We start from the raw sequence: 18169 nt of genomic DNA, 5'->3' as shown, positions 1-18169 counted from the left end.
TCTTCTTCTTCTTCTTCTTCTTCTTCTTCTTCTTCTTCTTCCTCTTCTTCTTCCTCCTCCTCCTCCTCCTCCTCTTTCTCCTCTTCCTTCTCTTTCTCTTCTTCCTTCTCTTCCTCCTCTTCCTCCTCTTCTTTCTCCTCTCCTTCCTCCCTCCGTCCTCCCTCTCTCCTCCCTCCCTCCTCCTTTCTCCCCCATGCCCTTTTCTCCCTTCTCTAATTCTGAGGATAGAACTGGAGACTTCGCCATGTTAGATGCAAATCTCTATGATGTAAATCCTAATGTTTTAGAGTAGTGATTTCCTCACCCTGCCCCAGGAGGCAGAAGCTTTGATTCTTGTGCCTGGTCTCTTCTTTGCTGCTGTCCCTGTCCTGCCTCTTCTGATGTTGATGCCTAAGCCTGACTGAATGAATAGACTTCTGAATGGCTGCCAGAAGCTTCCTGGGTGACCTCCTGGCCATGTGGGAAGGTGCTGGCTCCTTCTCACTGCTGTGTGTCTGTTATTACTTCTGGACTTGGTATCAGTAGCAGTATGGAAAGTTTAGGAGTAGAGGCAGGACCTGATGTGTCCCAGCTCGGGTGTGGTACTAGGACCCGCTCTTGCCCTTTTAACCTCTTCATGTTGGAGGACCCTTCCCAGGGGTCCTCACAAACTGTTTGCAGAATGACTTATAACCTTTAGCTTCATCTCTCCGTGGGAGTAACAGGTACATAGACTGAGGGTTCTGACAGCAAGCATGATTTAGTGATTTTAGACAGGTATTCACAAGGGATCAATTCAATCTTCCCCATTCAGCACATTCAGAAGGCATTTACACTATTAGATGTGACATGACGTCCGTAGCCTTGAAAGGGACACCTCCCCAAAGCTTTTGGGCTATGTCATCCATCTGCCATTTAATTCTGAGCACAGCAGGGATGTGGCATGTCCGTGGTGTCAGTAATGCATATTGTGTCCTGGCGTGCACTTCAATCCTATGCCTGCACTAACTGGAGTTAGTTAGCCCACCACAGTGTCATGGAGCGTTACCGTGACCCTGCCCCAGATGGAGAAACCCAGCAGAGTGATGGTAAGTGACTGCCTTCTCTCTCTGAGATGGAATAAAGTTTGACCTGTCCCAGGACACTTGTGCTGGAAGATGATGATTCTTCCTTGGTAGAGGGACTTGCAAGAAGGCCAGTGCCACCCCCTGATTGGTACTCCAGGCTGTTTGCAGGGTTGCTTCCTATCAATACCCTCTCGAACATAGGGACCTCAAATTCACTATTAAACAAGACTGGCCCTGATCATCCTGTCTCCATCCTCTCGGTGCTGGGAGTACAGGCATGCATCACCAGCCTGGCTTGATGTTGACTTTTTAAAATAAAAATTCACATTAAACCCACCGATTCTTACCAATATGTAGTAGAACACAGAGATACTGAAGCATACATTTTTTAATTTGCTTGTTTACTCTGGCTTCTGTGAATCCACCTTATCTGTACTTTTTCTTCAGTATTTCATAGAGTTTTAGCAAGCCAATCTGATAATAAGGTTAAAAAAATCTAACCAGACCTTGCATTTTCTTAAGCAACCAGCACCCCTGTAATTTCTGTCTCCTCCATTTGGTAGTGAGGATGAGGGTGGCGAGGGTTTCCTTAACTGTTTGTGAATTGTCCTGATAGGGTCTTCTGAAGACAGCCTTGGATTTTGAGAAGCTGGAGAAGCTTGAGTTCAGTGGCATCCGAGGAAACACCCTGAGTCAGCAAGTCCAGCAAATGCACGAGGAGTTCGAGGAGATGTACAAGGTCTTCTTGGAGTGCCCTTACGACTGCCTGGACCTCCAGAGCATGGTAGGGCTGGGAGGGGTTAAAGCCCTGGCCCCCTTTTTCAGCTGTCTCTAGCTGCAGCACCCAAGTGTTTGTTTACCTGTCTTTTTCTTAAGAATCGTCTTTGGCTCTGTGGTTCTAGTGGTTCTGTTATTTATTGTTAGGGTCAGGAGAAATTGTCATCCTTGTGTAATTAGAAAGATCCTAATTATTTTGCATGCAGAGGATAAAAATCAGCAAGAGCTTCTCCCCACCACTGACAGATCCAGATTACTGCTGCTAGAGCTGTCGGCATGGGAAGACAGGGGAAGCAGTGCCGACTTTATGGCTTCAAAAGTTTGAGCTGAGCAAAACAAGCCAGATGTAAAAGGAGAAATAACTTCATGACCTCTCTTAAACATGGTTTCTAAAATGGTCAAATTGTCAGGTATATAGAGCTCACTAGAATGGACCTGGCCACTAGACTGAGACAGAGAAATGGGAGGAACTGGTCAATGCTTACAAAGTGTCCTTGATGTGGGGTAAGTGTTCTACAGGTGTAATGAACAATGTGGCAATGATAGTAGCGCTGTATTATATGTTTGAAATCTGTTAAGGGGGGGTGTCCTAAGGGCAAACACGCATGCACACACACACATGCATGTTCTCACATGCTCTTGCGTGCACACACAGTTCTAGTTATATGAGGGGATGGATTCTAGTGGATTTTGAATAAAAATCTATATGCTAAACCCACCAATCATGATAGGTCCACTCCCTCCATTGCTTTGAACATTTCACAAGTGTGCACATGAATCAAAACATCACTGCTTACCTTAAACACACCATTTGACCAATCATACTCAATAAAGCTGCTAATAAATTCTAAGCTTCAAGTACAGACTGCCAAGCAAAGGCCAGACATATCAGTAGAAGTTTATTAGCAGTTCAAGGTTAGGTAAAGGAAGCCCACTCAAGATAAGCAAGAGCAAGTACAAATTTTCTAAGATTGGAACACAGAGCCGAGATCTCACCCACAGTGCTCCCACAGCCATAACCTATGAATTCAAAAGCATCAGAAGAGAATAAAGAGTTTGCTACCATGGTGGAAAGGGAATAGACTTCTCCCCAAAGAGAGAAGGATTGCAGGAGAAGAAATTGTAATCCAGAAAGGAAGAACAGAAATTAGGACAGGAATCTGTTCTGAGCATATTCAGTTTCCAAGGACCCTCGCTGGCCAAATGCAGGGTGATGGGACTTAATGAAAATTCCATTAGTTGGAAGAAGAAAGAAGAAAGATAGATTACAAAAGAGAATGTATACACATGTTTAATGTATATTATACATATGTTATATATATGATATATTTGCGACTGTATAACAAATCTCACATATCCCATTTATTTTGTGTGTATATATATATACACACACATTATATATGTAATGTGGGAAGTCCTTCTGCATATATGTTGCTTTTATTGGTTAATGAATAAAGCTGCTTTGGCCTATCGCAGGACAGAATATAGCCAGGCTGGAAGGGATATATATAGAGAGAGTAGACACCATGTAGCTGCTGAAGGAGAAAGTCACCAGAAAAACTTACCAGTAGGTCACAGCCTCATGATGGTGCATAGATGGGTAGAAATCGGTTAATTTAAGATGGAAGAGTTAGTTAATAAGAAACTTGAACTAATAAGCCAAACAGTGTTGTAATTAATACAGTTTCTGTGTGATTATTTGGGTCTGGGCAGCCAGGAATGAATGAGCATTCTCCACTTAAATATATGTCCATATATTATACACACATAATGCACACACATATACTTTGCCAGATGTATGAAAGCATACCATAACACCAAAATGCCAATGTAGCTGGAAAGTAGGAATATACTATGTTTTCCTACTTTTCTTTGGTTTTCTTTTCTTTTAAAATACAAACATGTGGGGCCTGGAGAGATGGCTCAGTGGCTAAGAGTGCTTGTTGCTCTTGCAGAGGACCTGAGTTCAGTTCCCAGCACCCATGTTGGGCAATTTCAGCTCCAAGAGATTTGACGCCCTTTTCTGGCCCTGCAGGCACCTGTACTCACATGCACACCACACAGACACACTCCTAGACATAAATGAAAATAAAAAATCCTTAAAATGTAAAATAAGAACACACATTACTATTGGAAAACAACAATAATAACAAATAATAATTCTACAAATTAGAGAGTTGAAGTTTTCTTGAAAATTCCTGCACCCTAAGAAGTAAGACACATTTAAGTTTGGTAAGTAAAGGACAATTATTAAAACAGACTTAGATAATTTTTAAAAATAATTGTTTATCTGCAACTCAAATTTAACTGTGTAGTCTGTATTTTTTATTTGCTAAATTAGGAAAGTTAAGAATAATGGCTAATTGCCATCTGAGCCAATTAAGGTGTATTTGGAAGGAATAGTGTGTATTCATTTAATTAGCTTACTTTCCTTCTAAGGATTCGATTAATTTGGTTGCTTTGAAAAAGAAAAGCATTTTGACTTGGGGGAGGAAGACAAGAAGGAGGTGCCCCTGGGGCTGTAGCTGCTGAGAAAATCTAGAGTAGTGTGTGCTGACACTGTGGACAGGAGAGAAGGAAACTCGCAAAGTGGAAGGGACAAGGACACAGGAAGGCGAGTGGATGGCAAACTCATGTTTCACTCAGCTGTGCCATTTGGGTCAGAGTGTCATACTACCATGGTGTCATAGTTAGGTTTAGTCCACTTGACACACACCTAGACGTTCCTAGGAGAAGACAACTCAGTTGGAGAACTGCCTCCCTTGCATTGGCTTCTGGGCATGTCTGTGGGGCATTTTCTTTCTTGTTGATTGGTATGGGAGGTCCCAGCCCACTGTGGGTGAAACCATCCCTAAGCAAGTCGGTCTTGTCTGCATCATAAAGCTAAGCAAGCCAGAAAACTAAGCCAGTAACCAGCTTTCCTTTGTGCTTTCCACTTCAGTTCCTGTCTCCAAGTTTCTGCTCCAACTTCCTTTAATGATGGACTGTGGTAATAGGAGCGGTGGGGCTTCGTCCCCGGCACCCAGCCGCCTGCATGACTTTACCCGAAATAATTACACGGAAACTGTATTCTTTTGAACACTACCTGGCCCATTAGTTCCAGCCTCTTATTGGCTAGCTCTTACATATTGATCTAACCCATTTCTAATATTCTGTGCAGCACCATGAGCTGGCTTACCAAGAAAGATCTTAACCTGCGTCTGTCTGGAGTAGGAGAATCATGGCGACTCACTGACTCGGCTTCTTTCTCCCAGCATTCTGTTCTGTTTACTCCACCCACCTAAGGGGTGGCCTATCAAGTGGGCCTAGGCAGTTTTTTTTATTAATTAACCAATGAAAGCAACAGATTAAAAAGAAATCACTCCCACATCAATGGACTGTAATGTGGAAGTGTGAGCCAAGTAAACTTTTTCCTCCCCAAAGTGTTTTTGGTCAGCGTTTTATAAAGCAACAAAGGAGCTAGGACACATGGTGAGGGGTAGAGAATTCAAATAATCTTTGGTTTGACTGTGTTTACCACGAAGGTTAGCTACCAAGACTGTAGTGAGAATGGGTTGCAGAAAACAATGGTTTCTTTACATGCATGTGATGTCTCCTCAGGAATTTGAAAACAATGTTCGTGAATTTAACAAGAGAGTGGAAGATCTTGACCGGAGATTGGCAACAATCTTAATTCAAGCTTTTGATGATACACCTGATGTGGAACATGCCTTTAAGGTTGGTGCAAGTGGAGCAGAAGTCTCCTTGAGTTCCCCCTCAGTGCTCATCAGAGGACAATAAGGCTACCCTTCTAGTCTCTTCCTATAAATATTTCCCCTTGGAGGGTGTGAATATATAATTGGGCTTTTCAGGCAGATCACGTACGAATTTTGAACATGTAAAAATGCTTTGAAAATTAGAGTGATCTTTTTAGACACCATACATCTATCATCAGTAAAGTCGCCATTAAGAGTAAAAATGTCCAGTCTGTTGACTGTCCTGGAAGCATGGCTCAACAATATCGAGGTTGATTAAGCATTAAGGCAAGGTTGACTTAGCCTGGAGCAAAGCATTTACCAAGAAGTGATTTATAGGACCCAGACACCAGTAGCTAGAAGAATTCTTGCCCTGGCTCTATTTCTTCCATATTGAATGGTAAAAGGAATAGAGAAGCTGGGTAGTGGTGTCCATGCCTTTAATCTTAGGACTTGGGAGGCAGAGGCAGGCAAATCTCTGTGAGTTCGAGGCCAACCTGGTCTGCATAGCAAGTTCCAGGACAGGCTTCAAAGCCACACAGAAAAACCCTGTCTCAAAAAACCAAAGGGGAAAACACTAGAGAAAGTGTAGGATAGTGAGGGCATAAGTAGCCGCACAGTCAGGAAAGCTGATGTGGAATATAGGACTCTGTTGAGTGTGGCAGGACTCCTGCAGACTGTGGAGAGAGGCCTGGTGCTTTGAGGACTTGAGTCAGGAGAAAGTCACAGGGAGAGGCATTTTTGGTTCAAAAGAGGAAAAGGATTTCTGTCAGTGCTTTTCAAGATGAAATGAACATTCTTGAGAAGTAGTTAAATTTCTGGTCATTGAAAATGTTCATAGACTAAGTGATTTGTAGGACAATTGTCAAAGACACATGAACCTTGGATGGGCAAATCTATGCTATTCTAGAATATTAAATAACCCAAATGTTCCATGCTCCATTTGCTGTTGAATGTGTGCGTGATTTAATAAACACCTGTTATTTAATAGTTCACCTTCCCAGACTTCAGAAATTCCTCTTCAAACACCAGAAAATGGTTACATGTGTCCATAGAATGATCTTATATACCATTAGCTGTCATGACGAATTGGGAGTCAGAAACCAGAAACACTGTGAAGTTGTAACTCTACTCATGTGTTGAGACTATTCTCCTCCACCCTAGGAATCCCTTTGCACCTGCCATTCTGAGGATGTTCATGTCATTCACTGCGCTCATCTCTATCACTGCCTATGGTATCATTGCATGTCACTGCTCTCTGTCTAGTCTCCTTTGGGAATTCATCTTCTCAGGAAGGTATTTGGAGTCTTCCTATTACTTTTTAGATGCTCCTTTTATGAAAACACCTACATTTATCTCAGGAGCATACCTCTATCTATAGGTTTAAAATTTTTCAGTTCTTAAAATACATGGAGTAAGGATTCTAATCAAAAGAAGAAGGAATCCTTTATAGCCTTGGCCCTAGTCCTGAAACATCTCTGTTTGTAGCCAGACTCCCAAAGTGCACTCGTAAAAGCAGATCCCTTATCTAACCCTAACTCCTCCTCTTAACAGCTCTTGGAAAGCACTGGGGAAACCACAGCCAGCTGGTCCCTCCTGCCTGATCCATTTCTCTTTTTGGTCATCTCACCATTAGGAAATTAAAATTTTTCCTTTCTCCATCACCCAGTGCAAATGTTCCAGTGAATATAAATTCAGAGAAATAAGTAGGTTTTAGAATCTGAGGAGCTGTCCAGAGAGATCATCTAACCCCAGTCACTCACCCCTGTTGTTGCTACACAATCATCTAACATTGTATGCAGCTTGGAAGTCATGGCCAGGGAACATGTGGGTCAAAGACCTCGGGCCAGTAGCACAAGATGGCTATCAGCACCCTTGTCTGCATAGTCTCAGCAGGAAGATTTAGTCCATAACACAGTGGAGAATACACAGAACACAGCTGCTCTCTTATGCCTCCATCAAAGGGAGTTGCTTTCTCAGACTGTAGAGAGTTCAGTTAGCAAAGTGTTTCTTTTATAAGCGCAAGGACCTGAGATCAATTCCTAGAGCTCAAGTTTTTGAAAAATCAGGCTTATTGTCTAAATAATGAAGATACAGTGCCAAGTAAATCCTTGGGGTTTGCTGGCTGGTCAGTGTAGCCTACTTGGTGAGTTCCAAGCCAGTGAAAGATGTTCTTTCAAAAAATAATGGTAGATGGCACTTGGGGAATGATACTTGGGTCAATTCTCTGGCCTCTACATGCACACACATGCATACATGCAGGCACATGCATGTGTGTGCACACTCTCACTCATAAAAACACGCACACACATGGAAGAAGGACTTTCCATTCTGTATCTGGGTGATGTTTATGGAGGAAAACCCATCCCTATAGACTTCATTGGGAAACATTCAGTATCCTTCTTTAGGCTCACAGTGTACCTAGAATCACTGAGCAAACACTTCAAGCTATTTGTCTTGGGATAACATCCTGACACACTGACTCTTCTCTGTGCTTTTCTGTTCCCCATGGCATGACCTGAAAATTCAAAACTTTCTAGAGCAATCTCAGATTCTGGGCCAGACTCACCATCTCTGGGCACTTGCCGTCTTTCCCCCTTCTCATACTTTGAAGGGTAGTGATTTTAAAAAGTAATGAGAGAATGCCTTGGTGTGGTGTGAGCTTGTGGCAGAATGGGCTTCAGGTCTAGGAGGACACATAGGGTCTATTCCACTTCCAGTTGTAGGATTTGTGAGTATAATCTTGACTTATATATACAATTTTTATTGATCTCTCTCTCTCTCTCTCTCTCTCTCTCTCTCTCTCTCTCTCTCTCTCTCTGAAAAAGACCATTTGAAAAATGTACCATGAAACAAGTTTGGCCCTGCAGTGGCTGTTCTTTTTCGACCTCTGACTTGAAGTGTAAAGTTGAAATGGGAGCTTACGATGCAGCATTTCTCAACCTGTGGGTCATGACTCTTGGCAAACCTCTGTTTCAAAAATATTCACATTCCGATTCCTAAAAGGTAGCAAAATTACAGTTATGAAGTAGCAATAAAAATTTTATTAGTTGGAGTTTTATAATTTTATAGTTGGAGGATACCACCACAACTGTATTAAAGGGTTAGGGAGTTTGTGAACCGCTGGTATAATGGAGTTCGGGTTTAGAAACACTAGTACTTATCCTAATATGACTGAGTCCCTATGTGACTTAGGCTGAGGCAGCATCACACTAAAAAAATTCACAATACAGGAACAGGGCATCAGTAAACAATGTCTTTTTTTTTTTTTTTTCGTAAACACCTTGGGCTTGATTTTAATGTACAGGAAAACACCTCAGATTGTCCTTGTCAGGTCTATGACTAACAGGGCATCTCATTCCTGAAACATTCTTCTATCTTTTTCCATCACTACTGTGGGACAATGGTCTTGTACCCTGTAAAGATTTGTCACTTGTGTTAGTTTAAAAAAATGCTGATTGGCCAGTAGCCAGGCAGGAAGTATAGGCAGGGCAATCAGAGTAGGAGAATTCTTGGAAGAGGAAAGGCTCAGTCTGCAGCCGTCACCCAGGTGCAGAGGAAGCATGATGAGAATGCTTCACTGATAGAAGGTGCCAAGTCATGTGGCTAACACAGACAAGAATTATGGGTTAAGATGTCAGAGTTAGTTGATAAGAAGTGTGAGCTAATAGGCCAACCAGGTTATAATTAACATAGACCTCTGTGTGTTTCTTTGGGACTGAATGGCTGCAGGACCAGGTGGGACAGCAACCTCTGTCTACACACCACAACCACCCTCCCTCATGTGTTGTATATTCCGTGTGCAATTCAGTCTACCTCCTGATGTCTTTTGTTTTCCTTTATTTCAATCCTTAGGAATCTTGGTAGATTCCCAGCATGACAAAGGACAGAGTACCTGAGGTGGGACAGATGAGTAATTCCAACACTAGGGATGCTGAGATTGGAGGATCATGAGTTCCAGGCCAAGCCTGTGCCAGAGTGAAAACTTCACTCAGAAAGCCAATACTTCCAACCTTCCCCCAAATATCTAAGCAGCCAAGAAAGGAGAAGGGAAAAGTTCTAGATATCCCCATGTAGGGTCACTGCTAGAGTTCCACCATAACATATGTGCATCGCTCCTGTACTGAGTCATAAGAAGGGGAAAACAGAACAGGAAGCAGAAGGTTGGCAGCCCCGGGAAGGTTAAGTGCCTGTCATTATCCTCTCTACAGCTGTTAGACATCGCGGGAACCCTCCTTGAAAGGCCTCTGGTAGAACATGATGTGTCACACAAATACTTGGCCCTCATCCGAATGTTCAGCAGAGACCTGGATGCTGTGAGGCTCCTCTACAGTCAGCGCATCCAGGAGGAGGCAGAGCATGGTAGGGCGGTTTCCAGGGGAGTATGAGGGATATGTTCTGTTACTGGAATGGGCAGAATGCACTTATGCTCCTCTGAATAACTTATGGATACAGGACATCCTCAGAAGGCAACAAGCATAGTCCTTTTTGCTGGAAATTCCAGATCATCTTGGGTGATCACAGAGTTCACTGACCTGCACTTTTCTCAGTGTGGGATAATGAGATGGCTGGGGTGACCTAGATCAGTGAAATGTTGAGTACCACTGGTCCGCTGTGGCCTTGGCAGTGAAATGTTGAGTACCACTGGTCCACTGTGGCCTTGGCAGAATCGGTGAACTAATGGATCCCTATTGTCACACTGGCTGATCATCATGATCACTCAATGTACATTTTACATGCCTGGAAAGAAGTTAGCTGTGCCTTGCACTGCCATAACCACTGTGCTTCTGGAGGGAGGAACTAGCAGGAGCCCAACCAGGGGCTGTCACACTCCACACCATCTTCTCCCACCTTTGGACCTGTTGGCCACAATCCTCTAGTGACTGTTCTTTTCATCTTGGGTGGAATGTGGCTCACATGCTGTGATGAAACACCTCTCAGTGTAAATGATTTTGCCTCTCACCCAGACCCCAAACAGATGCCTTGTATCTAGCAAGGACTCAAGAAACATGTATGAAACTGAAATAAACTCATGTTTGACTTTCAAACCTGTAAGATAGAGTCTGCAGCTAATGTAAACCCTGAGATGTCACACCTCTGCAGTGGAGCTCATGGTGAGGTAGAAGGACAGTCCCCTCAGCTCCTCTGCAGAGTTAGAAATGACAGGAGATGGTGGGCCGTCTTAATCCTACCAGGGAAACCGAAGGTGGAGTGGTTTTATCTTTAGGTGAAATCTCCCCTTTGCTAAAATGTGGTAACTGTTTATAGAGAAAGAAATTCAATATATGGACTGAGATAATAAACACAGGCAGCTGACATACTTCATAATCCACATGGCTTGTTCATTCATAACCTGACTGAATTCCAACAAACTCCTTTGACTGTCGCTAAGCAAAAAAGAGATGCCACCCCCATTTTACAAAGGAGAAAACCGAGTCTCAGAAAGACGAAACTTTCTGTTTTAGGCAGTTGTCTTCAACCCTCAGTGTTCAAGAAAACTTTCTTGAGATGTCCTGAAAAGTAATGACCAGCTGCCAGAACAATCAGAATGACTGGGCAGGAGAGTCATGTTCCCTGAGCTGTTGCATTCTCCCAAGAGTCTCTTTAGTCGGGCATTTGACTCAGTGTGGGCCCAGGGCGATGTCAGTCTGGAAACAGATGCAGCAATGCAGGGATAACTAGAAAAAGCTCTCCTGCGGTGGAGGGAGCTGGGGGCTGTGCCTTCTCTTCAGTGTAGTTATTCCTGTCTGCAGGATTCTCGCCTGTGCACAAGAACATGCCCACCGTGGCTGGGGGCATCCGCTGGGCACGGGAGCTGAGGCAGCGCATCCAGGGTCCCTTCAGCAACTTCACACACACCACACATCCGTGAGTATCTGATTCTTGAGAGGCACCTGACTGAGCCTCCCCGGCACCAGCCCCCCCCCAGAAACAAAATATCTACCCATCATTCCCTGCTCAGCCCCAGACGAGGTTCTATTAAACAGTGATGATTTTAGTACGTGTGGGCTGAGATGTGGATCCTTCAGGGTTAACTGATGCTTAGCCTGCCATAGGAAAACCAAAACAGGGGTTTCACACTCTGAGGAGACCCTCGACATTGCTTCCTTGGAAAAGAACTCTGCACCGCTGGGGTACCTAGGAAATAACAAGTAGTTCCCAAGCATGATGTGTGATCATGTTAGAGATGTAGCTCCCTGGCCTCTCATGTCAAGTCTGAATCTGAGCTGGGACTCTGTTTCTTTGGCAAACTCCCTTTGGTGATTAATGGTAGCCAGCTTAGGAAAGTACAAGCTTGCTTCATGGCTGGGTCTAGAAGCTGAGCTGCTTAGAAGACTCTTGCCTGCCAGCAGTAAGCAAGAGGAGACATAGCATTTGGGATGCCTCCTGTCCAGGGACAGGCAATCTTCCTCTGATGCCTTCTTTGTAGACAACTTGATCTTGTTCAAAGTCCTTGGCATTGCTAAGAGCAACAAAGGCAAAGGATTTGGAAGCTGGCCATCGGCGTGAGTCGGGGATGTCCATGGAGACCCGGAGCTCAGGTAGCAAGATTAAATTTCTTTCAAGACATGAGACAGAAGCATGGCATCTATAGGGATCAGTCACTCCCCTACTCCAGGGTCACCAGTCAGACAAGCAGCTCTGAAATGAGCAATCTCCCCTTAGAGAGAAGCTGATATCTGTTCTGCCCCGGATAAGCTTTTTATTGCTGCAGATAGAGAAACCAGGCATAAAGAAGGGCAATGACCCCCCTCTCTGGTCCCAGAGACAGTCAAGAAATCACTGAGAGACATCTGGGGCTCCAGCTTCCAGCCCACAGTTCTTTCCAATGGTCTCCAGCCATAGAAAATTCTGCCTGAAGCAGGACTGAGCCCCCAGCCCCCTTGGACATACCCCTTAAAGCAAAATGAAGAAGACATGCAGGGGCAATCAAGGCTACTTCCAGGCAAAGGAACTGCTTAGCTGCCATAGGTCTGGTTCCTAGGAAGCCAACTCTGAGACATGGGAGCAGGGACTGCAAAGAATGGCCTTAGAAACAACAGCTAAAGGACAGAGTGTTCTGGGCCCGGGTGGCTGGTGGGCGGAGATGAGTTGCTGGTTGGCTGTACCAGAGACTTCAGTGGATCCTGCAAGAAGCACAGTTCCTAAGAGGTACCCAGGCTTGGAAGTCTCCACCCCAGCTAGTTCTTAGTTCTGGGCTTCCTCCATAAATAACATGACTGTTTGCTAGGTGGCTCTCAGTCTAGGGAACCCAATTCCCTCTCTGGCTCCATGGACCCCAGCGCACAGGCATATAGACATGCAAAACACTCACACACAAAATAACATTTCTTAAAAAGAGAGAATTCTGTTGGTTTCAACCACAAAGTAAAGTGAAAACATCATTGCATTGCTTCCGGTGACCTCTCTGCAAACCACTGGGCAACATGGCCTGATGCATGCTCTGTATTAAACCACATGCACCTCTGCCTTAGTCCTTCCAGATCCAAATCTGAGATGTGACCCTTGTGAGACTTGTAGAAATCCTGCGGTGTGAGGGAATAAGGGAATATGACGGGCAAGCCACCTACCTGGTCCGGAGCGTGATGAGACACACCTGCTCAGTCAGCACAAAGGGAGCAAAGCAGTCGGAGTTCTCTCTGAGCGAGTTTGGGGTTTGTAGAAGTCTCCAGGGAACATGTGAAGAAACCTGTACCGGCACAAGGAGAAAGTGGATGTTAAAGATTTAGCAATAAACTTCCCTGTTTTGCTAGCAGGATACACAGAAACAGACTCCACACAGTTAGTGTGAAGATATTTGAAAATTAAAGATACCTCACCCGTTTTCCCTAGAGCTGAGCATTTATTTTCTATTACAGTTTGTGTCAAAAGTGGGGGGGGGTTGTGGATAGCGGTATTGCAGGGCAGACTCTCCTGCACTCTGCTGCCATCTTCGGCATCCTGGCAGAAGCCTCTGCATGCATGTATGAGACAACAGTGTTTGTGATGTGTTTCTGTGTGCAGGTGCATGTGTGTGTGTTGCATTGTGTGTGTACTCATTTTAGGAGTTGAGAGGAGGCCAGGGATTCATGTAAACATGTCAGGGAGTAGCAGTGTTTCTGATCAAGTCTTGGACGGATTTCAGGAACCCCTCTATCTGTACCTGGGAAAGGGAGTCGCCATGTTTCTGTGTCCTTGTATTTGTCTCTCTCTGTCTCCCTCTATATATCTATCTATTAATCATCATTTATCTATTGCCTATATATTATATGCACATATACATGCATGTAATGTTATTAATGTTATATGGCTGGTTTTTCTTTATATCCAGAAAACAATATAACCTAGAATCTTTCTTTACTCTCTCAACTTTCCTTTTATTCATATTTTGTGGAACCTCAATTACCTGTGTATATATGACCAGTTTAGCCAGGAGAGCAGTTGGCGGAGCCCACAGGCACTGTAGAGTCCCGCTGTTCCTCTAATCTGGGGAATGGCCTGGAACTTTAGGATGTACAGATGCCCTCTAGTGGCCAGTGGAGGATGTTCAGGGAGGAGAATGCAATCTCTTCCAAGGCCCTTTGAAAACCAGCCCAGGAGACTGTCGCATCTCCGTTTTGTTTGGTTTTTGTTTTTCTTGAGATGCATAGGATCCCTGCATGTAGCACAGGCAGGGCTGAGACGCATGTTCCTCCTGCATCAGTCTCCCAGTTATCAATACTTTCTCTGTAGACTGCAGTTTATACATCAGGTCATAATTTGGGCTTCTTCTAATAGTATGTCTTTCGTTTTTCTCCCCCTTTGCTGTGAACTGATAGGTGCCTGCAATCTGCTGAAGGAAAGCGAATGATACAAAAATGCGAAGATCTGCTCTCACTGTTAGAAAAGTAAGCCGCGTCTGCGATTGCGTCGTTCTGCAGATTGCCCCGCCCCCACACCGTGTGCCTTTTGCTGTTCATAGGGCTTGTTCTGTATCAGCTCTGAAACGTCGTTGTGGGCTGTATGGTATAGCCTAGCAATTTGTAAGTGATTATTCCAGGGTCTTGAAAACAAGTCTCGGGGGAATATGGCTCTCCTCTGGACACACATCTGTTCCCAGTGTCATGTCCCTGGGTCTGTGAACCTTGTGGAGAGGCGGGAGTGCCACACACGGTGCTCTGAGAGGTCTGGGATTGCAGTCGCTGCTCAGTGAACAGAAAGCAGTAGTGTGTACCGTCTAGAGTGAAACTAAGTCTCCAGATATGGCCTCCATCCTTTGAGAGAGAGTGAAAGAAAGATTTGCATCTGGGCCCGTAATGGTTGCTACTCTAAAGCTCAGTGGATCTTTTAGAGGTTCAGGGTCCACAGGCCCCTCCTCCAACATGGTACTGCCTTCTGACTTTCACCTGATTCTGGAGAGCAGGGCATAGGCAGAAAAAGCCCAGGTTCTGACATTGTCTGCCGTTGCTGGTGGCACTTCTGTCTGCCAGGAACCCACACATCTACCCCTTACCCTGTAAATATCCTTTTTGGGGGGAGGGGGGCTTGAGACAGGGTTTCTCTGTGTAACAGTTCTGACTGTCCTGGAACTTACTCTGTAGACCAGGCTGGCCTCAAAATCACAGAGATCCGCCTGCCTCTGCCTCCCGAGTGCTGGGATTAAAGGTGTTCGCCACCATGTCCAGATACCCTGTAAATACTTAGGTGTATCTTCTCTTCCTTGTCTCTGTCACTGGACTCTTAAACAATTAGATCCACTCCAGCCTGAACTGCCATAGTGGCTTCTGACAGCCCTCCCTGCCTCCATCTTTGTGTCTCTTGGTGCACATGCTGTGGTCAAATCCAATAATGTCAATATATCCCTAACAACTGGAAACCTCTCAGAGGTTCCCATTGTTCCCCAGGCCCCCATCCCTCCAGCCTCAGCTGTACCCTCCCTTTTTGTGCCCAGTTCATTCAGGCTGTTTCTCACGTCTACTCCTCGCCCTTGCTTTTCATGGGGATCATCAACCCACCTCTGCTCAGCCATGGGACTGAGTCAAGAATTGCTCTATCATCTCTCCCATGAGGCTTCCTTGATCTCCTTATTCCCCTCCAGCTCCTCGTCTCTGCCGTCAGATGTCCAACACCCACTACCCCCTCTAAGACTGATTTTGCTGTTGTGTATTCTGCTAATCTTCCTGTGGTCCCCCTGCCCCATTTACTCTATTTATCCTGGGTTATTAATTCATTGATATAGTCTCCAAACTCTACACATGGCATGTGTCATGTCAATGTGTGATAACCGAATAATGAATTCCATGGGGTACTTGAAGGTTAGTGTGAGAGCCATTGTTCCTAATATCTTCTCTCTGCGTCTCTGGATCTAAGCATAACTTTCCATCTCACCCCCAAAGACCATGTAGATTCTTTCTGTTCTCCTCTGACTGCCGTGGCACCACGTGTAAAGATCAGCGAGCTCCTGAAGGGTGCTGCCTCAGCCTGGCTGGGTCAGACCCTAGCTGCTTCTAGTTTGTATCACAGAGCAGGGCCAGGATCTGGGGCTTTGCAGGGTGTTTCTGAGGGGACTGCTGTCTCTGGTTGTTGCAGATATGAGAGAAGACTTTATGAGGACTGGTGTGAGACAGTGTCGGAGAAGTCACAGTACAACCTCTCCCTGCCACTTCTGCATCGTGACCCCCACACCAAGCAGCTCTCTGTCAACTTTAGCCCACAGGTCAGCTGGGTGACGGTAACTTCCACCTAACTGCTCTTCCAGCAGCCTCCATGGACCTGCTGATTTCAAGGGTCAAGAGGCTTTTAAAAGAATTTCAACAACTACGTAAAGAACGTCCACCCTGCACTTTCTTGTGTGTGTGTGTGTGGGGGGGGGGGTGTTGAATCCTCAGTCAGAATATTTTTGTAACTTATCCAGGTTCACAATCTTTCTCCAGGTTGACCAGTAGATTTGATTTTTCACAATAAGGAAACAGGCATGAGTTACATAATAACAGGGACGCTTCTTCAGAAATACATTGCTAAATGATTTTCCATTGTGCACACATCATAAAGCATATGTATACCAACTAAGGTAGCTATGTTGTGACTAGATAATGTGAAGGTATGGAGCTGTGGTTGTATATGCTGTTCATAAATGACCGAGTCATCGTTGCTTGCTCTTGAGTACATTGTGAAGAAACTTCCGTCATTTGGTCGCAGACTTCCATGACCTACCTCCCACACTTGCTTCTTGTGCAGGGTCTGAAGTACATGTTGGAATTGTCATTAGAGCTGTGATATCACCTTTTTTTCCTGTCTTCAAGGAACCCACAATCCAACTGGGAATCAGTGTCAGTATGTAAAAATCTATCTTACTTAGACAGCATATGAAAAATCCCAAAGAAAGGTCCTGTGGGAAAGACCTGATTAAAGGTTCTCCACTAAAGGTTATTTCATCCCCTTGGCAACATTAGGTTTTATAAATCTTGGAGGGGGCAATAAGTGCCAACTAACAGGTCTGTCCTGGAGGCGTCACTCCTACTGCCTGAAGCATAGCCACATTTTGAGACTTAATAAAGTTTGTCATCTTGTCCTTTGGAAAGATAGAACTCGGTCCTTCTCCTGACAACAGGATACATTCTGTTTCTTAATATCGCTTCTAGACCATTGATACAAAAGCAACTCCCCATAAAATTGCATATATTTGATTACTGGTGAAGGTGGGCTTACAGCATGTTCTCATTGTGGTTTTATATTTCTTGTGAATGACTTCTTTTGTTCATATATACCAATGAATCATTCTTTAGTAAAAGTAGTCTCCTTTACTGGTAATTTGTTAGGATATTTGGGGAATAACTCCCAGATAATGAGAAATAAAGAAGGTTGAGGATAATGGTATCTGTAATCCTAGCACTCAGGAGATGAAATCAAGAGGACTGGTAATTCAAGGCTGTCTTCGGCTACAGAGAGGGGTGAGGGTCAGCCTAGACTACATGAGATTATCTACCTCTATCTATCTATCTATCTATCTATCTATCTATCTATCTATCTATCTAATCTTCAGATATTGCTCTAGTTTGTCATTTTATTACCTGTCTGATATTTTATGCATATAGTTTTATATCTTATATTGTAGTTTTGTTTAGAATAATCTTCTCTACCTCAACATATAATAGTTACACATATTCTGGTTTTGCTTTTTATATTGAAGTTTTTGATATTCATCTTGAGCATGCTTCAAAGTAAATAGGAAACAATTCATTTCCCAATAAATAGCTAGCATTTGTCCTACTTTCAGTACTATGGGTGGTGCTCTCAGGGCTGGCTGGTGCTCTCAGGGCTGGCTGGTACTCTCGGTAGAACTTACTGGTACTCTCAGTAGGACTGGCTAGTACTCTCAATAGGGCTGGCTGGTATTTTCAGCAGAGCTGGCTGGTACTCTCAGTAGGATGATTGGTATTCTCAGTAGGGCTGGTTGGTCCTCTTAGCAGGGCTGGCTGGTACTCTCAGTTTGACTGGCTGGTAGTTGTCAATGAAGACCGCAGCTCTTAGAAGGCAAGCTAGTGTCTGGTGGCTTTATATAAGGAGATGGGGAGGATTTAAAGCTTTGTCCCTGCCAGGACCTCTCTGTGTTTCCTAAGATCTCATCTCCTGGGCTTTTCATTTTTGCATTTG

General features: G+C 44.4%; 1 protein-coding gene across 6 annotated transcripts in view; it reads left to right on the top strand.

Annotated features, from left to right (window-relative positions):
• Nucleotides 1-18169, top strand: part of Dnah9 (dynein axonemal heavy chain 9) — a 341979-nt gene that overhangs the window by 28646 nt on the left and 295164 nt on the right. For 5 of the 6 annotated variants that reach the window (XM_057773503.1, XM_057773502.1, XM_057773504.1 and 2 more), the window contains exons 7-12: nucleotides 1663-1830; nucleotides 5424-5540; nucleotides 9769-9919; nucleotides 11311-11425; nucleotides 14356-14424; nucleotides 16106-16232. In XM_057773503.1, coding sequence (XP_057629486.1) covers nucleotides 1663-1830; nucleotides 5424-5540; nucleotides 9769-9919; nucleotides 11311-11425; nucleotides 14356-14424; nucleotides 16106-16232 — 747 coding nt within the window. Of the gene's footprint in view, nucleotides 1-1662; nucleotides 1831-5423; nucleotides 5541-9768; nucleotides 9920-11310; nucleotides 11426-14355; nucleotides 14425-16105; nucleotides 16233-18169 lie in introns of those variants that run through there. The other variant, XM_057773506.1, reaches the window with a different exon arrangement.

Source organism: Chionomys nivalis, chromosome 7, assembly GCF_950005125.1.
Source record: "Chionomys nivalis chromosome 7, mChiNiv1.1, whole genome shotgun sequence".
NCBI lineage: Eukaryota > Metazoa > Chordata > Mammalia > Rodentia > Cricetidae > Chionomys > Chionomys nivalis.
This window is presented reverse-complemented; position numbering and strand designations above follow the sequence as displayed.